At 40.3% G+C, this 19,531-nt stretch overlaps 1 protein-coding gene and 1 long non-coding RNA gene across 15 annotated transcripts in view; one reads left to right on the top strand and one right to left on the bottom strand.

Annotated features, from left to right (window-relative positions):
• ESRRG (estrogen related receptor gamma) overlaps positions 1-19,531 on the top strand; it is a 545,323-nt gene that overhangs the window by 72,741 nt on the left and 453,051 nt on the right. For 11 of the 13 annotated variants that reach the window (XM_083433330.1, XM_083433331.1, XM_083433333.1 and 8 more), the window contains exon 2: positions 4,328-4,458. In XM_083433330.1, coding sequence (XP_083289456.1) covers positions 4,457-4,458 — 2 coding nt within the window. In that variant the 5' untranslated portion in view covers positions 4,328-4,456. Of the gene's footprint in view, positions 1-168; positions 262-4,290; positions 4,459-19,531 lie in introns of those variants that run through there. The other 2 variants (XM_083433321.1, XM_083433323.1) reach the window with 2 other exon arrangements.
• Positions 13,743-19,531, bottom strand: part of LOC310674309 — a 63,659-nt gene continuing 57,870 nt past the window's right edge. For both annotated transcript variants that reach the window (XR_014509513.1, XR_014509514.1), the window contains one exon: positions 13,743-15,227. This is a non-coding gene — a long non-coding RNA (uncharacterized lncRNA). The remainder of the gene's footprint in view (positions 15,228-19,531) is intronic.

The raw sequence follows: 19,531 nt of genomic DNA, 5'->3' as shown, positions 1-19,531 counted from the left end.
TATTCTAGTATAATCCGTCCCTTTCTGCATGACAGAAGATCCCCATATAGTACAATGCAGAAGATCTCACTGGATTCAAGTCACCCTAAGTGCATCACAATATGTTTGGCCATTATGTCTAGTGATAACAGCAGGCTGCACCTCTTTTATGTAAATCCATATTACTAGGGGTTCCAGATGGATCTATGGATCTGTGTATGGAAAAAAATGGAAAATTCATTCCTTGGAAGAAATAGCCAAGCATGCTTTGAGAACTGGCAGGTAATTGGGGGGGGGGGGGTATTCATTATGTCATATACAAATTTTCATCCCACATGAACAGCTCTGTGAGCTCTGTGTTTCTAAGTATTTTTAGTTAGATTTCAGTTTTATTTTGTATTAACCTTGTGTAGAATGAGTGAAATTTTACACAACTGCCTCTGTTGAAAGTAGTGTTTGAGGCAAGATCAGGTGATATATATATATAAAAATCTGTCATGGCTTGTTCACAAACGCATGCCGCTATTTCAAACTGTGATGCCCAATGTGATTAAACTTTGCCCATAGTTCTTGATAAAGGTAGTTAGGTCGATGGGCTTTCATCCTTTAATTTTCAATAAAAGGGATTCTAGGTGAAAAAATCCCAGGTTCAACAGACATAGGGCAGGACAACCTGCATTTATTCCTCATAACACACCTCCCTGAGTTCCCTCAAACTTATTCCCAGTTCTGTCAATGTCCCCACATTAGTCTTTCCTCCATCCTATCTTTATTTCCTTCTCCCTTTCTTAAACTACTTTTTCTTGCAATTATCTACTTTAACCCTTTCACACCTCCTCTTTGCCTAACACTCCAGCCATCCCCAGCCTATCTTATGGACACAAGTCATAGTCTTCCAGATATTGCCGATTTCCAACTTCCATCAACCCTAGCTATCATGGGCAGTGATCAGGAATGATGGAAGATGTAGTTTAACAACATCTGGATGGCTGCAGGTTCCCCGTGCCATTAGTCCATCTAGCCATTATTATTTACTCTGACTGGCAGGAGGTCTCCAGAGTCTGAGATCCCCCCACCCCCCATTACGTGTCCTTCTTGCTAGAGATGCTCTTGGGACCTTGTGCATGCAAAAACATGTGCTCTACCAGAGTTATTGCCCTTTTCCTTCATTTTTATCACACCCAAATAATAATCCATTTCCAGTTAACAATCTGTGTTCTCTATTTTCCAGCTTTTATCAAGAATAACATTAGCACAAGCCTGCATCAAAACTTTTAAACTTTCATTTGTGTGCTAAAATCGCATCACAAAATATTTGCAAGTGAGGTGTTTTAATTTGGATTCTGCATGAAGAATAAACTTAAATTCTGCATAATTATTGCAAGCTAAACACTGGCCCCCCACACAGTTTTGGAGTATTAAAGCATCAATTTTTAGGTTTCCTTAGACTTGACTTGGAAAAGAGCATGGGGCGGGCGGGCGGTCTACAAAGCTAAGCTATACAAGGATTAGCAGCCCACAAGACCAACCTGCTGTCAATCAAAATGAACCAAGTCCTGTTAGGTGCAGTATGGTCTTATAAACATTTAATACAGATCTTGCAAATGGTAAGTAGTGGGTGGAGAAGCAGCATTAAAGTTGGGTATATTCTTATTTAGTGAACGAACACAAGGTAGTAAGTTCTAAAGAGGCTAAGTTATTTATGTAATAAATAAGAGATAAGTAAAAGGTGAATTGTTCTAATGTGGAGACTGCTGTGTGTTACTCTGTCTTTTGGTTCACAGAGAGAAAACAGGAATTCTTCTCCCACTTCTCCCAAATGGGAAGAGGGTGTTACAGTTGCAGTTTTCCTCATAACACAAGAGGGGTTTTTGTTTTAGTAGTTACTTGACCTTGGTCCTATAGATAGATTCAGATTACAGGCCAACAAAAAGTTTACTAAAGAAGAAGGCCGGCTTTCCCTCTGTTGGCACAAAACACATTCTCAAGGATGCAAAAATGTGTACTAAATCCTGTGTAAATCAGTGTGAGTCACTGTAGCGTTTATTAATTAGATGAATGTCCTATTTATCCTATTTAACAAGTTCCATACAAACAGGATTATTCAGTGATCAGTGTCCTGCCCCCAAATCTCTCTGTCTGAAAGAGAGAGAAAATGATGCGGGATATATATGAAAAAAAGCAACTGGACATTTTACAAAATCCCTCTTTTAAAGTTCCTCCTGCTTATAAATCATCAAATGCTCATCTTAATAATGATAGAAGTTATGTCTGGTCAGGTTTTTAAATGTATAAAAATGCATGTTTATTTTGGGTTAAGGGGTTTGCAAACCCTAAATATGCCCATACATATTTTTCTTTGATGCTGCATACACACATGTGCATGAGGGCACACGACCACATTTCCTGGGTGTATGTTCTCTCCAAGACTTGACAATTGGGTGGGAATCATGTTTCATATTTTAAACTACTTTAAAGTCACAGCCCTACGTAGTTACTTACCTGTAACTGTGCACAGGACCATGGCCTTGAATCATTTAAGAATCCTGAATGGAATCCAAGTTGCTAATGTCAAAGTAAGCATCTTTCTGTCTCTTTGAAAAAATAACAATACCCATATGGATTTACTATATTTAATCCACAGTTTCTTGCCACCTGCTTTGAAACCTGGTTCATTGGTTGGCGGCTTGAATACAAGAACCATAGTTTTCAAATAATGAATTGTGCCTTTGACCTAAAATGAGTAACATGTTCACTGATGTACCTTAAAACCTCAGTGATTTTGCATGCTTTTCCTTGGGAGCTGTGAAATAAGTTAGGTCAGTAATTAAAAGCAAGAGAAAACTGAGAAGCAAAAGAGAAAATCTGGAAAGGGAGAAGACAAAAAGAGAGGAAGACACATAACAGGAAAAGATAAAACAAACTTCAGAAAGAAAGAAAGAAAGTCTGGAAGAAGCAGGAAGAAAAGAAAGATAAAAAGTATGATTTTAAAAGGAGCTAAGCTGAGAAAAGCCCAAAGGGGAACGAACTCAAAGTCATCTTTCCCCATGACTTTCCAGCGTTAGTTTTTGTGGGGCACAGCCTGGCTGCGAGGGAGCTTGAGAAGCCCTGTTGTATAGAAGCGGACATTTCCCAGAGAGTCGGTGCCACAGGATGTCTGATGGCATCACACACACATCCACGCACACACACAACTCCCCGCTGCTGCCAAACCCAAACAGTCATCAACTCCACTCAGTGTGCGCAAATTGATGGAAGCCTCCGCGGAGTGAACTGGCAACATCTGTCCGGAAAATTCTCAGAGACGCAGATGCATTTCTTTAGACAGGTCAGCACTTCCTACCCGGGCAGCTCTGACAGCTACCTGTCACGGGGAGGAAACCCCTCTCGGAGCTGCAGGGCTCAGGATCCTTAGCAGCGGCAGCTCCGCCGCTGACAAGGAGCCAGTCCCTCCAGCTCTCGGAAATCAATGGCCCCCAGAGGTGAGCCACGGGCCGCCTTGATGAGGGGGAAGCTCCCCCCCCCCCGCGAAAACGCCAATACTTCAGAATCTATTAACGTAAATGAAGGAGAAGAAAGATAGTAGGAGTCCCATCCTTAGAAGACGTTAGGGGCAATTCCACCAAATAGTGCCCAATAACAATGGTGGCTTTAGGCTGAATAGACAAACGCTACGCTTGTGTGGTCCCAAAGTTTACTTAGTGAGAAGATATTGGTCATCTGTACAGTAGCATCTCTTCTCTCCTACTCCTATCCCAAATAAGCTGCGGGTGAGTTCACCAATTATTAGTACTTCTATACTCCTGCTGTGTTCTCAACAGCCGTGTGAGATAGCCATGTGAATCCCATTTCACAGATGGAAGACTGATTCAAAGAGGGTGATTTGCTCAAGGTCACTCAGTGGGTTCATGACAGATATAAGGAACACAGGCTTTCAAAATTTCAAGTTCAACCTACGAGAAAGCTAATGCTTTATAGGGCTCCCCTTTATACAAATCCCCCATCTCCAATATTATTCTAAATATATCGGCAATATTCGGATACATTTTTGCCAGGCACCAGTAGTCAACAAGGGGAGGCAGAATGCCACTAGCTTAGCAAAACAAAGACCCCCACACATTCTACATTCATAATCACGATCAAGCCCAGTTCCTTCGCTGTAATACACCCACAACTTTCAGCTCCAGCAACTGCCCCGGAAAGCGGGGGGGGGGGGGTGTCTCCGTGCAAAATTACGCCTTCTCTTCTCATTTGTTAGCTGCTTCCATCTAAAAGTTCGCTATTTATAGGCTACATACAAGAATCTGGAGTAATACAAACCCTCCCGTGTTTGTTCCCTTTTGCAAAGCGATCGGTGTTGCAGCTTTTGATCGCTTTGCTGCGGGAGCTGCGCAGAGGACGAGCTACAAACAAAAACGGGCCGAGAGGAGACCTTCAGCTTTCTGAGAGTCCGTGTAAAGCCGCTCGCTCCACAGTCATGTGAGTACCTTTCCTCGATCGATCGATTGCATTTTGCGCTGCTATCTTCCCTCCTGGCTTCCCTCCTTCTTTAGTATTCCCTTTTAGTTCCTTATTGCACGTGAATTGTGGGGAGCGGGGGTGAGGGGAGGGAATCGTCGTGATTTGTATCTCTCGACTGTTTGAAAGCAGCGATGGAAGAGCGAGAGGAAAAGCAGGGGAAAGGGAAGAACAGTGGGACGGATGGGAGAAACAGGGAGAAGAGTCAAGGTTTTCTAGGCGAACGCCTTGTCCCGAGTCAGCAGAATTATCGTGCGCTCTCCTTCAAATTATTATCTTTCCAAGAAGTTTAGAGCAAACCCCAACCCTCCAAGGTCTAGCAACGCAGGGGTTGACAATCTCTGTATTATTAAAAGCCCTCGAAGGGGGAATCTTTGCAATTCTGCAACAAAAGTGACTGGAGGACAGCTGCCTCCAAATGTCATCTATAGACAGGCAAAAAATTCAGCAAAAGAGGCAGAGTTTTCTCTGAAAAGGGGACAGAGGGTCCTAGATAGCCTCTTTCACATGAGGAGCTCACATTATCCCCTGCTGCTCTTATCCTTTCTAATGCCACTTGCATCCATCCAGCCTACGCGTTAAATTGCGGGTTGCGCGCCAGGGAAACACTGGAGAGGAATGCAAATCTGTATGAGCCGGAAAGTGAGGCTTTTAATGAGGCAGGTGTGTTGCTGATATTGGACTCGGTCAATTGCCAGGAAAACGTCTTCTAGGGAGCAGAGTGTGTATTGGAAGGAGAATGCATCTGCATTTGCTCAGTTCCCACTTTAGTGTGGCATGAAATTAACAAAGACAGAGGTATAGTGCCCTGGAAGTCACCTCTATTCATAAAACAAGGGAAGTAAAAGAGTCACAGTGAGTGGCTCTGTGTGCCTCTCCCGTGCAAAGTTCAGGGGAGCTTAGTGGGACGTACATTTTTTGGTACCAAGCTCCCAGGATGGACTGGTGGGCATTTGGCATGGAAGGAGGCTTGCCATGCCTAGGCACATAGCTGAGGGGCCAGCGCAGTCCCAGAAAATAGCAGCAGGAACTTGCAGGGACTGTGCTCGAACTTTGCTGCCTCATGTGGAAAAAGTGACTTCGATCCAGGGCCATTTATAGGTGACAGTAAAGCCTCCTATTCATTGAGCGGTAGTGACAGCAAAGCGAGTGAGTTGCCTTTTATCTTCCATGCTGCCCCTCCAAAGCCCTAGTCTGTCCGGCTTGCTTTGGGAAGATGTGAAGTCTTGTTTCCACTGACCCGTTGAATTGGTGATGGCAGGCCAGGGCACATAGGCAAGCAAGACTTTTATTCACCTCTTTTTCAGGTCACACACATGCAAGTCACCTATGCGGCTGAAAGTGGGCCAGGTGCACACGGCAGGTAGCAGATCACACAAACCAGAAATAAGGCAACCTGGTTAAGAATGCATTTGTTTCTATCAAAGGCTGACCACAGTACATGTTTTTAATGATGAATTGCACAAACAATAGGCTGAAAGCATTTGCTGTGATTGATAATGTCTCACGTGCACCCTAGAAATAAAGCAGGCAGGGCCATCCTTTGTATGTTTTCAACTACCTTTTTATTATGATTGCTAAAACAGGACATCCTAGAGAACAGCTCTTGCATTAAGTTGGAGGAGGCAGAATGGCAAGCACATCCACACCCAGTTGTGAACTTTTCATTCCTCCTCACTTTTGTCTTTCTTCTCACCTTCTCAATTCCTCACACTCAAGAAAAAGGTAAAGAAAGAAAGAAAGAAAGAAAGAAAGTGTACAGAATGCCCTCCCAAAACAGTGACGTACAGGCCAGAAAATCACAGGGAAGGCGGGAGAGAAAATGTCTTTTTGACCACTTTTGAAAAAGCAGAGTTTGAGGGTTTTTCCTAAACAACCCCTACCTATGAATCCCAAAAGCTCACAATTGTCAGTTACCGCATATTTAGCAGCAGAACATTAATATGCTCAGGTAACTAGAACATCCTAGTTTGACGTGCTTAGGAACTCTGATGATGTATTTGTATCTCATCCCTCATGCTAGGGCATGCTATTCTGTTTCCAGAAGTTTGCACAAACATGATTGAAGTGTTAGTATCAGATTTGTGGGGAAATATTCTTGAGTATCTTTCTTGTCTTGCAGTGTCAAGGTTTTGTCTTTGTGCCACATGTCATGTTCCAAAACATGCAAGAAAATGTTGATCTCATTGGTTAATAATATTGCTGCACGCCTCCCCAATCTCTGAGCAGTGCAAGATTCCAGGGGTTCAAGGCACTTGCCCAGAGTTAATGTTTCCTTTTGGAAATGAGGCACAGCAGAGACTGTGGTGTCTTTAAGATAGTTGCTTTATTTACACATATATACAACCTAAGCCTACGTTGGAGTTGTTCACAGCATTAACACCCAACAAGGCTCTTGTTTGTCCCATAGCCACAGCCTTGGATTCAAATGGAAATCAAACATTGTGCTCTCTCCTGCTTTACTTCTAGGTCACATTCCTGAAAACTCTGCTCTAAACTTCAGCTTTTGTCCTTCCATCTAACTGCGGGCTAACATTTGCCGTCTCCCTCAGAGCTCCTTTCCTTTGTTTCTCATAATGGTTCATCCACCAGGAAATCACCTCATGAGTAAACTAGCTTAGTTTGTATTTTAAGACTTGCTTGATCGTGGAATTAAAGGGGTCTGGCAACCACAAACCACAAATGGTCCCTTCCAACTCTAAGATTCTATGATTTCTTTATAAACTTTTAAGATAAATTTCTGTCTGTGTTTATGAAGATAGTTATCCATTTTATTGGAAAAAGCAGTGTTCTCTTGCTCTATTTACTGTTATTTTCCACTTATTTATATGAATTATTGCTTTTCATGATCACAACCATTTTTCCACTATCCTTTCGAGCAGAAGCATCCATTGCTAATATTGTACTCTGCCCCGTGAGGTTCAAATCCATTGTGGAAGAACTAGGACATTCCAAAACACATTCAAATTAGGTAAAAGCAAATGCAAACAATCCATAGCATTGGTTCACATCCTTTTTTATTTCTCACGTTGTGATGATTCAGAGCTTGATGACTCACTGATGAATGTGTGGTGCTTTCATTGAAAAGCATTGCATTTGAGGTGACATTGGGCAATGTGAGAGTAAATGCAGAAGTGTTGTATCTCCAATGATTTGTTAATATATGAAACTGATCACTTATTAGTGCAGTCTTCCAAATGAACATGCATCAGTCCTTTTTATTTTTATTAAAGCAGATATTTGTGCGATGAGCAAATGACCTTTAATTTGCATGAGGGGATCCCAGCTTCAGATTCTTAGCTTTGTAATTAAGAGAAAGGATAGTGTTTATTTTACATTTATTCCTTTCCCTCCACCCACCTCTTCTGTCTCTGTCCTGTCCTTTCTTCATATCATTCCTCCAGAATTGACTTGCATCCACCACTTGCTTTTAATAGTTCATTCCTTTCCCTTCCCAATAACATCTACCACTCTAACTAGCTCCACACTCTCCCTTATTCATTTTTATAATCTCCCAGCCAACCTCTTTTCTGTTCAGTCTTACACTGGGAGTTCCTCCTCCTGATGCAAATATCAGCTTTGGAGGGACAATCTTCATCAGGTCTGTGGCAGAGGGAAATATTTGTTTTTAATTAATTATTTAATCAATTTATATATTGTAAATGTCTAAGGATTTTTAAAAATAAGCAGCAAAGTAAAAAAGCATAATATCCACAATGCACAAATGCACAAAGTTGAAAGACATGCTGTCAATAAAAATCTAAAATCTACTAAAACAAAACATTGAGCAGTGCAGTCTAAAAATTACCTGTCAGAAAATTCCCAACAAAACAAATACATTTTTATAGTTTTCCAAAGTTTTAAAAAAGTGTTACCCCCTTAATCTGCTGCAGTTCTCAGCCCCCCAGTGCCTGCTATTTGTAGTTGTTAAAACAATACACATGACATTAAAAAAGTATTGTAGCTTAACTTTCACCGCTTCTTCATCTCCCAGCCCCTTTTTTTTAAAAAACCCCTACAAACACATTAATGCCCTTCAATAGCCTTAATATCGCATGGCAGAGTTTAGAAAGGCTTCTTAGGATGCCTTGTGTATTTGGAGCCTGCTTGACAAAAGGCATTAGAGATTAGTATTACCTAAAGAAATCAGTTCTCTCTGCCTAATCTTAAACAAAGTGAAAGAAAAAAAATATACAATAAAATAAGCAAAACAGGAAACAAGAAAATATATTTTAAACCCAGGACTATTTTAATGAACTATTTTAAAGTTTCATTCTTGTGTAACTGCTCGCAAGACTTACGGATTACAGTCTAAAAGAAATAAGTGTGACTTGCAGCACAATCCTATACATTTCTATTCAGAAAGAAGTCCTTTTGAACTCAGTGTGACTTATTTCCAGATAAGTGTGTAATGGGTTATGAACTCAACACAAGTTAATTTTGAGTAGCCATGTTGAAGATTGTGTCAATAGGTGAGGATCTTAATAAGTTTTCACTTATTCATTCATGAATTCATTCAGACTTTATTGGCATAATAAGTTTTCAGTTTTTAAGGAACTAGTGGGTGAAATCCCATAGTCAGGAATACTTGAATAAAAAGGGAGTCCCAAGTTGGATGGGAGTTTCTTAAAGGTAAAATACTGAAGGCATCAACGCAGACAATTCCAACAAGTATGAAAAGTATGGGCATGATAGAGGCATAGCAGATAAGAGTGGAGAAACTGGATAGAGAGATGCTTTTCTCCCTCTCTCATAATACTAGAAGCTGTGACCATCCAATGCAGCCAAATGTTGGAAGAATCAGGACAGACAGAAGAAAATCCTTCTTCAAGCAGCAGACAGTTAAACTATTGAATTCACTCTTGCAAGATGTAATGATGGCCATTAACTTGAATGGCTTTAGAAGAGGATTAGAAAAAAAATCATACACTATAAGACCATCAAAGGATACAAACCTCTGAATGCCAGCTGCTGATGGGGAGAGTCCCACTGTAGTCAGGTCCTGACTGCAAGCTTCTAATAGGCTGCCTGTTTGTCACTCACCTGATATCACAATGTTTCTGCCCAAATGGCAAGGGCAAAGTGGTTTGCAAGGGCCAACAATCAGCTGACACACAGTGTTTGCAGAAACTCATTTGATCCAGCCATGTCTTTATCTGTAGGGCAGATGGGCATGGCTTGGCTGAAATGGCCTCACAGGCCAAATGAACAGTCCTGGTGGGCCTAACTAGGCCTGAGGGCTGGAAACTATCCACCACTCTCAGTGAAAGAGTAGTTAAAAGCAGCAGCTAAACCATTTAAAATGTCTGCGGAAATTAAAAAAAAGTTTTCACCTGGCACACTCACATGCAGACACACATGAACAACAACAATGTAGAAGCCCAGTAAAGTTCCCTAGGTAGAGAATTCCATGGACAGGAAGGACTACAACTGAGTAGGCCTTTTCCCTTGTCACCATTGACCTTACTTCAGTTTTGGGGCAGGGGCGGACTTTGGTCTTTCAAATTTCATCAGCACCCTGTGAGAGGTCAAAAATTGGCTCCCCCTCACCTCTCACCTTCCATTCTGTGCATGTACTATGTCATAGTTGTGATGCCCTTTGGCACCCCCTTCGGCTTGGTGCCCAGTGCAAGGGAATCGGTTGTGCTGCCCTAAATCCGCCTCTGTTTGGGGCATCTTGAGGAGTTCTTCCAAAGATCACCTTAATGATCTTGGGTAGTTTGATGTAGGGGCAGGCATTCCTTCCTGCTTCCAAGTAGCATAGGACTTTAAAGGTAAGCACCAACACTTTGAATGTGCTCAGAACATTCAACTAGGAACGAGTGGGACTTTTTAAGTGGGTGGAATGCTTGGGACCCTCATTATCAGCATCTTCTCCTGAAATGCAAAGCTTATCCTTTAGCAAGAGTGTCATCCCATCCATAACAGGTCAGACATCTTTACCTGGAGCAGGTAAACCACCTGCTCACAGAACCACTATCATGCCAAGACTGAGCTTCAGTTTATTGGCCTTAATCCAGCCTATTACTGATTCCAGACACTGATTCAGCACTTCCACTACCTTACTTGACTCAGATGTAAAGGAGAAGTAGAGTTGGAAGTAATCAGTATATTGATGACATTTAACACTAGATCCTGGGATATCTTCAGCCAGGTTGTTTCATGCAGGTGTTCAAAAGCATAGAAGTCAGGACCTGTGGGGCCCCCAGCAAAAATGCTATGATAGCAAGAATAAATTCCCAAGCATCACCTTCTGGAAACAATATTACAGATAGGTTAGAATGTCTAACTCCCAACTCAGAGCTTTTCCAAAAGGACACATTTGTGCACATCTTGAAATTCATGGGGTCTGAAAAATGGGAACTGTTGTACTCTCTTTGTCTTTCCTCCAGCATAGGTCATTCATTAGGGTGACCAGCACTGTTTCTGCACTTCCAGGCATGAAAACCGATTGAAATGGTTCCATCAGAAAGTATTAGAAACATTATAGGAAAACACTCACCCTTATCATGCACAGAGAGGAAAACAATGGCAGGGAAGGTTAGGCAAGGAATTTTCTTATTTTTGCTCTTCTCTCCTTCCTCCAAACCAAGACTGCAGTACAGTCATACCTTGGGTTGAAGTAGCTTCGGGATGAGTATTTTCAGGTTGCACGCTGCGGTGACCCGGAAGTAACAGAGTGCATTACTTTCGGGTTTTGCCGCTCACACATGCGCAGATGGTCAAAATTATGTCACGCACATGCGCGGAAGCGGCGAATCGCGACCTGCACACAAACACACAGACATGTGTTGCGTTCGCTTCAGGATGCGAACGGGGCTCCGGAACAGATCCCGTTCGCATCCAGAGGTACCACTGTATTTTAAACAATTTTAGTATTATATACTCTGAGATATATTGAGAAGTAGTGTGGTAGAGCATTGGACTATGTTGGACTGGGAAGGCCGGGGTACAAAGTGCCGCTCAGTCATGAAGGTCAGTGGGTAACCTATACTTAACTATCTCTCAGCCTAGCCTACCTCAAGAGTTGTGAGGATAAAAATGAGAAGAGCAGATAGCCTTTGTGAACTCCTTGTTTGAAGTGTAGGATTAAATGATTAAATAAATAAAATAATATACTATATTGTAGCATAAAACATAATGATTTATTTTTTAAAGTATAAACTTTCATAATTTCACCATGCTTTCATGCATGCATACATATATATATATATATTTGATACACCTTTAAGGTATGTGTAATTATAAAACTTATGTTTGAAGATTGTTTAGTGGAAACAATGAGAAATACAATTATGCTATACAATAAAATTGTCCAAGAAACATTGAAAAAAGAAAAAAAGCTATGAAAGATATTTTTAAGGACAAATTTATATCCAAATTTCTTAAGACACAAATAATCCTCTACTCCAATTTGCATGATAAATGATTTGGGATGCCTAATTTGAAGTAAAAACTCCCAAACATAGAATAAATAAATAAAATACATGCAGAATTGCTTAGTTTTTTTTCCCCCTAATAAGGGCTTTACTTTTATGTGAGAACTTCTGTATCTTATCTCTCATACAAAAAAGACTTTTAGAAGCTCAACATACCATTTGGTCTCAGGCATGGTTTTCACATTGGAACCATTCTATTCATTTCTACAGATCAGAAACGTTAGTAGAGAACAATGTGGATATGAGTCACTAGCAAACAAGCAGCAACAAGAACTTTCAAATGAATCCCATTTGTTTCTTTAGTATTATTTTTAAGCATGATAAATAAAGCTTCCAGTCAGCTCAGGATGAGAAATCTTCCGCCCAGTTATTCTATTTTATAACATACAAATAAAGCAAATGTGCAGCAAAAAGGGAGCAGTGGTGGGATCAACAATTTCAGCTAGAAGCTGACCTATCTGGAATGTTGTTTCTAGAAGGTGATACTAAGGAATTTCTTATTGCTCTAGTGACAGCTTTGCGGGATGGTGGGTGGGGGTGGGCTGGACACAGGTCCTGGCCTCCATTCTTTGGAACACCTGCATGAAACAACTGGTTGAGGATATCCAGGGACTGGGGTGAAATGTCATCATGCATACAATCACACTGTATTGCTGTAGTCCTAAGCATATTACTACAGACTAAGTACCATTAAACTTGGTGAGGCTTATTATCTGAGTAAATTTGCTTAGGATCATGAATTAATTTTTCTTACAATCTAATTGAAGGGCCAGTTAAATCAAATACATGATAATTAATTCTGACGAGTGTGTCCATTCCATTTCTGGCTAGGCATTCAAAGTATGAGCTCACTCTTGAATAACTGTTCAGGTTTCAAATAATATTTTTATCTCCCTAAACCCATAAACCAACTTTAGCAAGGCAGGAATAAGACTTAGAAAGCAGACAACAATAAATTAAGTCATATATGTCACTTTGCTGTGTATAGCATAATATATTTGTTGCTGAATTAAAAAAAAACTTCTATCATTTTAATCTGTAGGAAAAATCATATACATAAAGCTCATACCTTGGCTTCCACTGTGTTGTGCCTCCTCCAGGAAGCAGTCAAAATTACCTCATCCTGCTGTCTGCTGTCTGTCAGTGGCAACACCTGACATCATCACAGAGAAAGTGAGGTGGATGACCACACTGCTTTTATCCAGACAGCAACATTTCAGCTAGACACTTCCCATCAGCTTGATGGTCAGCTAAAAGCAGTAGTTCAGGACTAGAAGGGAGAAAAGCAGGGCCAATCATGGGCTTGCTTCCTGCATGAATTAAGAGTGGTGTTTAAAATGCTTCCTAAGAATGATGAGGGCCACATACTGGCCCAATTCATTGTTTTATCATTATAAGGATGAAAGAAGCTCATATGGCTGTGAAGAGCTTGCAACATAGTTTAGCATTACACCTGAACCCTAAACTATTATTAATCTTAACCAGACGTAGGCAAACTCGGCCCTCCAGATGTTTTGGGACTACAACTCCCATCAGCCCTGACCACTGGAGGGCTGAGTTTGCCTACTGATCTGAACCATAGTTCACTGAAACAAAATAGCTTCATAATTCATAGACATATGTTGACTTCTTTCAGCTAAACATAGTTAAGACCAAACAGTTTGTCTGATTTTGGACATGATGGTAAACTACCGGTATGTTTAAAGCAGAATAAAAGCTTCTGAACTCATTCTCCTGGTGGTGTGAGTGGAGGAGGAGGAGGAGGAGGAGAAAGATGAGTGCTTGAGCCACGAGAGGCTAAGTTAATTTTTGTAGTGATATACCATTGTTTATTGTTACATCAGAATGTGGCTGGTGTGCAAGACAGAGCTGAGTTTCAGGCTTGTGCATTCCTTCCTCCTTCTCCCCCTTCCTCTGATGTATAACTTAGTCAATGCTCACGAAAATAACCTTTTATCTTGGTATTTGTTTATAGTCACACCTTGAGGGTTGCCATATGAACTACAGTTTATTGAGGTTTGCCTAAATCACCCTTCCCCAATTGGGTGCCCTACTGAGGTTTTGGACTACAGGTCCCATCATGTCTGATTATGCTGGCTGAAGCAAATGGGAGTTGTAGTCCAAAACATCTGGAAAGCACCAGACTTGGGGAAATCGATTCAGATTCTGGATTATCACTTTAGCCATTAGCTAGCCCAGATACCTAGTTTTTATCTTGTATTGGCCATACAGAGTAATTTCTATATGTTTAAAAAGCTTTAAAAACCATATTTATTCACATGAAGTAAGAGTTGAGCTAGAAAAAAAAGCCTAAATTCTTCTCTTTTTGGTATGTTTTGCTTCTTGGTGGACAAACCACCCAGAATTGCTACCCAACTACTCTAAAATTCTCAATTTCTAAACTCTTTTTTTTCTGGGCAGCCACCATTTTCAGCTAAGGGAGGTAAAAAGCAATAGCATTGTTCTGACTCTAAAGCATTTTCCTATCTCTATGAATATTGTTGCTTCCATGTCAATCATATCTGAGATGACCCCTATTTTCTCACCAGCTGTAACAGTGGAAGGTGGGGAGTTGATTTGTTCTTCTCTAAATTGCCCAGAATGCTACATGCACATGTGTGCACATTTCTGCAAGGAATACAAACTATATATCTGTATGCATAGATATATATGTATATGTAGTTATAGATATAGATATAAACAGTTATGAAAACTGAAAAGCTGCATTAGCTAGTATCTGAGATGAGCATTGGATGGCCAGTCTCAAATCTATGAAAAGCCAGCCAACCTGGTCATATGGCAACCTTATAGACCATAAACAAATACTAATAAACAGAAAATATACATTTTATAACTTTTCAAAACAACAGCAACTGGATGTCATTATTAGTTACTATGAAGCAGCTGGCAGAACATTGTAGGAAAGCCAAGTTCCATACACTTTACCAATACTCCTATAACAGTTTATAAATAACATAGTTACTTGCACCTAATGCAGCTAGGCTGCTTATCTTCTTTAACAGGCTTCTCTGTGTATAGCCCTCCCTGTGTGGGCAATTGTGCATGCAAACAGCCACTGATCACACCTGAAGCTGCATGTGTGAACCCTGGTAATCCTACCCTCTATTACAGCATCCAATCTCCCTGCTCCCCCTTGCCCTCCAAACAGCTGATTAGAAATATTCCAGGATCCCAGCTTCTTTTACTGCATGACTTGCTGTTGTTTGATTGAGGTGTTGGCCCACTTGGTGCAGTTCTTGTTGATCTTTAGTTTTCTTTTGGTAGGAATATCTGAAAATGAGAAATATAACAAAATTTATAATATGCATTTCCCTGCTGGTCTTCTGCTATTTCATTGATTTGCTAGCTTGTGAACCAGCAACTTAGCTTTCTCCAATTAAGTTGTTCATCATCATAAGTTTATTTCAATACCGCTTTTTGGCCAAAGCCCCCCCAATGTGGTGCAAAGATTAATATAATACGATGCAGTAACTACAGTAAATACAAACACAATAATTCAATAAGAATAATATATAAAAATCCAAGGCACACCACGTATCACACTCTATACATTCATGAGTAGTATTAGTGCTCTCACCACAACACAACTGCCACCTGCTGATGAATTGTCAACACAGTGGGATTCTCCTTGAATTCAGCTGCAGCTGTGACAAAGTTCTTACAGTTGCTCTATGGGAACAAACAACCTTCTGGCTGCTCATCAGGCTGCATTTCCCCAGGTGCATTTCTCCCAGCCAGCACTAGTCACAGAATCATAGAACTGTACAGTTGGAAGGGACCCCAAGAGTCATCTAGCCTAACCCCCTACAATACAGGAGTCTCAACTAAAGTATCCATGACAGATGGCCATCTAGACCTCTGTTCCAAGAAAGGCGAGTCCACCACCTTCCGAGGGAGCCCGTTTCACTGTTGAACAGCTCTTATTGTCAGAAAGTTCTCCCTAATGTTTAGTCATAATCTCTGTTCTTGTAACTTGAAGCCATTAGTTTGGGTCCTAGCATCTGCAGCATGAGAAAGCAAGCTTGCTCCATCTTCCATGTGACAGCACTTTAGATCAGATCTTTTCAAACTGTGTGTTGCGACACGTTAGTGTGTCGGCTACAGTATGTAAGTGTGTCACGTGAACACTCTCCACACTTCTTCCACGGCTGGAAAGTTTAACCCCCAGTTTGCTAGTAAAACTGAATTACTGTGTAGTGAAATGATGCATTTCTAAAAAGTGTGTTACCAACATGAAGAGTCTGGAAAGCTCTGCTTTAGATATTTAAAGGTGGCTGTCATATCTCTTCTCAGACTCCTCATTTCCAGGCTAAATATATCCAACTTCCTCAATAATTCCTCTTAAGGCTTGGTTCCACACCCTTGATCATCTAGGTTGCTCTCCCCATACACATTCCAACTTGTCAATATCCTTATTAAATTGTGGCACCCAGAACTGCACACAGTACTCCAGGTGTGGGCTGACCAAGGTAGAACAGAACAGTACTGTTAATTCCCTTGTTTGGTACACTATACTTCTGATGATGCAGCGTAGAATAGCATTAGCTTTTTTTTTTGCTGCTGCATCAAACAGTGGCTACTAAGACCCCTAGATCCTTTTCACATGTACTACTGTCAATCCAGGTGTCCCCCATCTTATATTTGGGCAGCTGATTATTCCTGCCTTAAGTGTAAATTTGTCCCTTTTGAAATTCATTGTTAGTTTTGGCCTAGTTCTCCAATCTGGTCATCTTGAATCCCAGTTAAGTCTTATTTGGCATTAAATTTGCTAATTTGGCCTTGTTCTCAAATCTGGTCATCTTTTGAATCCCAATGAAATCTTCTGTGGCATTAAATTTGCTAGTGTGGTCTTTCAAGAATTGGAAGGAGCTGGTAGACAACCAATCCCTTTAGTCGCAGACCTATTGATTAAAAACCCTATGACTGATCTTTACTGTTGTGTCAGTTTCATATACTAATAGCAAACTAATTCTCCATGTGTGATTTCTTATGTAGCCAAAACAGCACCATAAGCATACAAGAGGAAGGTATCTTCAATCTTAGGAGAACCTCAAGGTTTGCACAAGTACAAAAACTTTAGATAAAAACCTCTAAAGGGAGGGAGAACCAAAAGAGGACTGAATTTACTTAATGGCTACACAATGTGATATGAATTTTTTTAGGGACTAGGAGATAAAACTGAGGAGGAATGAGTGGAATACAGTAGCCAAAAGAGGGCATAGCAGGCTGGAACCCTAATCTGAACAGGAGCACTTCATGCTGCAACATTAAAAAAAAAAGTTCCATTTATAATGCATTTAAATTTACTAGATTTCACACATTTTGGGGAGAGGAGAATGGAAGAATGTTAATTTGGCTTCTGACTTGAAGTGATTGTGGTTGCTTGAAGTGTTAGGGCAGGAGTGAAGAACCTTTTCACATTTCCTTGGGAATGTTAGAGATGGTGTACTAGTAGGAAGCGTGATGTGGTGCAAAAATGATTGACATTTTTGCAGGACAGCCTATCTCAGTTCCCTCCCCCCATTTTTCTCCTCCGTTAATATAGCCTGAAACTGATTGCTTGCCAAGGCTTCACCTCCTTCTGTTTGTATCAACTCTGTCCATTTACATTTCCCCACTTCCCTCCCTCCTTCCCACTCTCTGGGTTGCCCTACCCATTGCAAGGCCCCCCCCCCCCAATGACTACCATGTAGCAGCTACTTCTCTTTTTCCACTGCTCTTTTCTCTCTGTCATGCACATACACAAACATGACATGGAAGAGGAGTGGTCAGGAGAGCCAGGGTGGCTTTAGCACATACACAGAGTCACATACAGTCACCAAGCTGCTGATTCCTTCCTTGCCACTGTGTTACGACATTTCTGGCTGGTTAACCATTTTGTTTGTAGATTGCATTATTTTTTTCTTTCATTCTGCTTGCTAATATTTTGACTGTGTTTTGAAAAATTTTGTTGGAAACGTTTATTTCTTGTGCTTTGTGATGGTTTCATCTTGTAATAATGTGACACCACTGAATGGCCTTTTAAAATCTTCTACAACTGATCATTAGATATCATTTTCAATGCTTCCATGCTTAAATCAAAGTTGAAGGTTTGTTTTACTGATATTGATTATTCAACTGACTAGTTGATAACTACTGATTTATAGTTTGTGGAGGAATGATTAATTGATTTGTTTGTATCTGGTTCAGCTGGGAGATGATGAAAGGTATAAAAACAATACCTCCCAATTTAGTTCATTTTGCAACTAAATTCAGTCAGAAACCTGGATCAAAATATATACATGAGTCTAGTTCTATTTTAACTCTTGAAAGATAAAATATTTATTTTGTCAGATTAATGGACTGGAATAGCTTCAAAATACTGATAAACAAATAGGATAGAAATGTAGCAGAGAAAATAAAAAGTTAAGAAATAAAATTTATTGGGGAAAATAATGCTAATCATGACAAAATACAAGAAGAAATGAAGGTTAAAGTGAATATGTGTTAGAATGAAACAAGAACTGGTCATTGAAGTTACAAGATCGACTGGAAGAGTTAAAAAATAAAGTTAGAGTAATTTTTGGAGAGAATACCTGAAGGCTCATTTGACAAACCATGGTTCTCTTTCATGGAAATATGAATATTGTCTTTCATTCTTTTTAGGACTGATACCAGAGCTGAGGCTCCTTTCTGTCATAAAGCTAGATATTCTGGTTAAGATAAAAGACTGCATGATACATTGGTCAGATTGCATAATGATGTTTCAAGAAAATCAATGCAATGTATGGTTTGGGAGAACCTTTGAAATGTTATGTAACTTTCTTGTTCAATTATTATCTAATTCTTACGATATTCTCTATAAGAAGAGTCAGTTAAAGCTTATTACTTGAGTCTTACAATGAAAATCAATTTGTGACAGGAGACATTTCCCTTTTTAAGTTGATTATTTTTTCCAGAATCACACTTTGCATGTTTAATCTTTAGCACAAGGATAAAGATTTTTGGTGCTGATTTTTGCAATAAGCATCTAGCTTTCTAAATCAGCTTGATTCTGAAAGAAGAGAATTTGAGGCAAATATAACTTCTTAATTTGGGGTTGTGCTAGGAGCAATGTTAAGAGGGGAGTTTCAAAGAAGGACATTTGGTGAGAAGTCATGAAGGTTTGGGGATCAATTTGTAATGTAAGTGCCGGTAGTTGGCTTTGAACTGTGGAATTATATAACAATATTTGGTCCGTACATGTAAATTGTGGTTATATCCTCTAGGTTCAGTTTGTATTGATTTTTGTATTTTTTTAATCAAAGGCTTGGATCCCAAGTGTCCTTCCATTTCTGAAAGGGCTTTCAAGGCAGTGAAAGTTCCTGTTGGTAGAAGGCAATTTTGGCTAATTCCACCATGCAGCCCCCACATTCCATCCCAACACAGTTGGGTCCGTCAACCCTCTATAACAAATATTTAGAGGATGGGTGGATTTCAGCAGGGAGGGAAAATCAGTGAAAACCAGCTCTTCCCCCCTTCCACCAATAGAAGCATCCCATGACTGGAGGTTTGCTCGCTGCAAGTCAGAAGTCAATTCAAAATATTGACATTCC

This window comes from Podarcis tiliguerta, assembly GCF_965153285.1.
Source record: "Podarcis tiliguerta genome assembly, chromosome: 3".
Taxonomy (NCBI): Eukaryota; Metazoa; Chordata; class Lepidosauria; order Squamata; family Lacertidae; genus Podarcis; species Podarcis tiliguerta.
Note: the sequence above shows the minus strand (reverse complement) of the source record. Positions and strands in the feature narration are given on the sequence as shown.